This window comes from Oncorhynchus mykiss, unplaced genomic scaffold (genome assembly GCF_013265735.2).
Source record: "Oncorhynchus mykiss isolate Arlee unplaced genomic scaffold, USDA_OmykA_1.1 un_scaffold_791, whole genome shotgun sequence".
NCBI lineage: Eukaryota > Metazoa > Chordata > Actinopteri > Salmoniformes > Salmonidae > Oncorhynchus > Oncorhynchus mykiss.
The window spans coordinates 7907-12405 of record NW_023494238.1 but is presented as its reverse complement, the minus strand read 5'-3'; the positions used below and the strand labels follow the sequence as shown (position 1 = coordinate 12405).

The 4499-nt window shown below is 38.7% G+C and overlaps 1 protein-coding gene across 1 annotated transcript; it reads left to right on the top strand.

The window, feature by feature from the left end:
• The first annotated feature begins 290 nt into the window (after window positions 1-290).
• On the top strand, window positions 291-3713 carry LOC118962661. Its single transcript, XM_036974650.1, has 4 exons — window positions 291-879; window positions 1069-1144; window positions 1408-1540; window positions 2489-3713. The coding sequence occupies exons 1-4, from the start codon at window positions 433-435 to the stop codon at window positions 2793-2795; spliced, it is 963 nt and encodes a 320-aa protein (XP_036830545.1). The 5' UTR covers window positions 291-432; the 3' UTR covers window positions 2796-3713.
• Window positions 3714-4499: the final 786 nt, after the last annotated feature.

Here is a 4499-nt window from a genome sequence, read left to right as displayed (position 1 = left end):
AGTTTGGCTCAGGGAGTTAGTGTGCCGGCTAGCGTATCTGAAGATAGGATTTCATGTTCTTTTTCTACATCAGCATTTAGTGACACAGTCAGCCTGTTTACCAAAGTAATGGTAAGCCAGGTCATGGACTCTGTGGTTTCTGATGCACAAAGCAGAGGGTCATCTCCAACCGGAACTGTAACTGATATAGGCAGTCTACTGAGTGGTAAGTCCTACCCTCTGCCATCTTTCTCCGCCATCAGCATGACAACAAGTGGGACCTCCAATGCTGCACAAGGCTTTGAGGCCAACATAGATGCTGAGGAAAGTTGTTTCGGTGTACCTCAGAGCATTGTTTGTGATCAGAATTCAACCAGCCCGGATGTTGCCTCGCTTTCAACCCCATCCACTGACAACTTAGTCGGTGATGATGACTTCACCGGCCTCATCAGCATGTTAGTGGTGAGACTTCTGTCAAAAATCCAAACCCAAACTGATCTGTACCCAACTGACGTCACACGCACGTCACAAGACCTGATTCCAAAAGTTATAGCTGCCTTCTGTGCATGGTCAGGCTGCTCTGAGACCCAAGCTTATCCCAAGAACCTGAAGAGTCACAAAGTATACAGCACCGTCTACAAACATCTGTTGAAGGAGTTTGGCTCAGAGAAAATACTCCAACTGGCCGTGTCGACTCAGGACTCCACTTTCAATAGGATTCTTGTGAAGTCATTGAGCAAGGAGCTTCTCCACAGTTGTAACGAGGCATCAAGAGCAGCCTCAAGAACATCTTTCGAAGCCACCAGGCCAGAAGCTCTTCTCATGGCTGAAGATGTGAAGGCTACCAGAGGGAAGCTGTCTTTCCTACAAAGGCTTGCCAGACTGAAATTCAACTTAAAGGTACATCACACTTATTTAAGTTAACAATTGTGTCAATGTGAGTAAACAATGTTATTTAGAGAAAATGTAAAACCATCCATTAATTCCAAAACCATTTATAAATCTTGTTGTGCTGGTGTGTAAGATGTGATCGTTATTACCGTGAGATTGTTCTGCTGTGACAGTTGTTTTGACATGTTTTTGTTTTAGCCATTCATGATGGGAAACAAGAAGAATTCCCGCCATTCTGAATCCAAAGACCAGACTACTGCTGAAGAGATCATGTGTAAGTCCATACAGCAGGACATTTACTGTTTGAGATATTGGTGTACAAAGCTGCTATTGCAAAAATATTAAACCCTATATACAGTACATTATATATTATCGATAGTAATCTCTTATGTAAAATTATTTATAGTTTCCAAATCTCAAGATTCTGGTTCTCATTTATTTGTGAAAGTAATAATGAGTTGAAACTAAGAATACAATATACCATCATTTCTAAATGAAAGTGCATGTCAACTCTCTCTCTTCTGTCGCCCAACATAGTGGCACATCCTGCCACGTTTGGACTCCCAGAGGGTCTTCCCTCCACCTCTCAACAGGAGAAGCCTCGCAAACGTCCCCTTCTAATCAGGATGTTTTCCACCATCTCCATAGGCCTATCCAAGCCATTCAAACGGTTTTCAAAGCAAGCTTAATACAACAATTTCCTTTAATACAGTAATATTTGCATTGAATTGATGGCCTTTGTCTTCTTTTGTGTTGCCCTGTTAACACATTTGATTAGAAAATACATAGTATATTTAGTTTAGTTTATTTTTGCAGTCATAGTCACGGTGTAGGCTAAACAAAGTAATGTTGTCCTGAATAATGTATAGAACATGCACCCTCCCACCCCCCCACCCACACACACACACACAGTGTGATTCATTCAACACACACACATAGTACTTCAGTTATGTCCCACAACCAACATTCGACCAGATATCAATGATTCAGTGTAAAATACATGTACTGTAAAATAAACCGTATTTAATTTACAACCAATAAAATAATACATGATGCAGGACACTCAGTTATAAGGGAATTAACTGGTTTAACTTCTCAAACAGAAACACACACATTTCCATTTTCTGTGGATCGCCCATGTTTACATTTTACTGAATGCCAGTCTGATCTTTGACCTGTAGATGGCAGTAAAGGTCTACTTTTGCTGCAGATCCTCTTCTAAAGCTCAAACCTCTCTGGACAAGGAGCCAAAACATTTGACCCTAGTGAGAGAGTGTGTGTGTGTGTGTGTGTGTGTGTGTGGCAAGAAAAGGGAATATTGCACTACACTTTTATGATACAGATACATTTTGCATTCGGTAGCATAGCACAGCTGTAGTTTTTTCAAATGCCAAATGTACATGTAGCATGCTTCTGCCTACAGATGCTTTTCTGAGTGACTTGTGTTGTGAGAGAACCAGAATTCAAACATAAACTTCTGGATTACATTTTATAATATTGTCAGCTCTTTTTAGTAACATATGGTAGCATACATGTTTCACACGGTGGCAAGTCAAGCTAGTTAGTTACATGTAACAACATTACATTATATGGTCAATGTTTGTGTGTATCCTCTTAGCTTTTACCTTCGACATCAACAAGCGACGCACGGGCTGGTCCTGCAGACTCCCACGCCCATGGCCCAGGAGAAGGCTGGGGGCCACCTGCTCACTCACGTCCCAGCCATCTCCTTTGAGACCGACTCTACTGTGGAGTGCACCTCCAAGAGGACTCCGGAAGAGAGGGACCGGGTGAAGGTTAAACTGGCCAACATGGCCTTGATGGGAAGGATCAAAAGTCTTGGCTGTGAAATGCCCATTATGTGTGATTATCGAATTGATCATTTTCCACTTTTGAAACAACAATGGGAAAGACAGGGTTTATAGCAAAGGTTGCTCAGATTGGGCTTTTGGAAAAATTGGGAGAATGAAAGTGCACTCCTGATTCAGAGAGAAAGATCCAGCTTAATCATCCATACCATTGTTTAAATTACAATAAAAAAACATTCAAACTGTTCCTGAGTTTCGAAAGACAGAGAAAGGAAAACATCATTATCTTCAGTCTGTTCACACCTGTTCACACAAGTCCTACTGTCCACAATCTCAGGGTTCTTCAATACAAACACACCTGTTTCAGAAAACCTGATCACTTTCACATTCGAACAATGTTTGTAGGATACTTTTCAATAACTCAATAAATGTAAGTGTTGAAACCATACATAGCTGGTAACTTGAGCTCGGCAGAGTAGTTTTGACCTGTGTCCAGATGCAGTCATTTATGTTGTCTAAAGGCAATTTGTCTCTTATAACAATGTTATTTTTCTGAATAATCTAATTTAATTGACTTGTAGGTAGTCACTAACTATTTGTAGCATGTGTTCCTCTGTTTATTGATATTTACATGGTGTGTATGTGTTAAGATGTTAAGTAATTCATGTTGATATTATCCAAAGGGTTTTTAACTGAAATGTTAAATGTATTTAAAAAATGGCAGAATCAAACAGTATTGGAATAGTGACTTGTATTTTGCATCTAGAAGTGTAAGAATTTTAGAAGAATGCTATTTCATCAGTCAAATGTTGCACTGTTTGATAAGACAGGGTAAAGAAAACCTCCATTTTAATGAGTTTAGTTGTGAGTTTGACATTTTACCACAAGAAGTCACTATAATACTATACGTTATCAAACAGGGTTGTGCTGAAAATCAAATGAACCACAGCCAAATTAATTATTTGCAACTAAGAGTAAGATTAAAAAAGACATGTATAACTTACTTTCTTGATAAAATACATTCTAAAATGTCAATATATGTGATTTCTGAGTATGTAGTGCACATATATTTTTAAGGCCCAAAGCAGACGTTTTTAAAAGAATGTGTCCCTGCTCAGGTGTTGCATGCATCAACCAATGGTTGTGTGCCAAGTCATCCATTGTGTCATCGACTGACAGATTGTTATAACATATGATGTGGTTAGCTGACACACAAAATACCTATCCAGGCAGTGTAAGATCTGGCAAGTGTCAGCAAGGCCTGGGCAGAGGAACATGCTCCGTATTTTCAACCAGAACTATCAGGAAGCAACCCCGATCACATTTTTGTAAAACACATTTACAGTGTTAGTTTCATCAGCTGTTGTACAATATGAAATCAAATTATTTTGACTTCACAGGGCCTTTAAATGTAGGCAAACAAGTTTTCAGCATTCAAACTAATCTACCCAGCCAGATTCAGCACCATGGACAGTGAAGATCAGAATACCTGCGATCTGACGATTAGAACAACAGTGCTATTTTTTTTTTTTTTCAATTTAAAGTTTTATTGAAGTTCTTTTTTTTCAATCAACCAACAAAACACATTCCACATTCACAGGCTTAAAAAAAGAAAAAGTCAAAAAATAATAATACATGAAAAAATAAAAATACAATTAAAATGAATGATAAAGTCAAATAAAAGCATTTATTTTCCTTGGTGCACACGTACTCAAAAACGAAATTAAAATAAAAACACACAAAAAAAACATTTAACACTTGCAGCAGCACTATCAAGGTTCTTATCAGCTATTTCAAGCATTCGCTGAGACGACGGGCCAA

What these genes read in the sequence shown, in the direction of transcription:
- LOC118962661 (XM_036974650.1), top strand. Translation starts at nt 433, where the DNA reads ATGTTAGTGGTGAGACTTCTGTCAAAAATCCAAACCCAAACTGATCTG. An exon ending in GACTGAAATTCAACTTAAAG is followed by an intron (nt 880 to 1,068) that starts GTACATCACACT and finishes TTTTTGTTTTAG; the next exon opens with CCATTCATGATGGGAAACAA. An exon ending in CTATCCAAGCCATTCAAACG is followed by an intron (nt 1,541 to 2,488) that starts GTTTTCAAAGCA and finishes GTATCCTCTTAG; the next exon opens with CTTTTACCTTCGACATCAAC.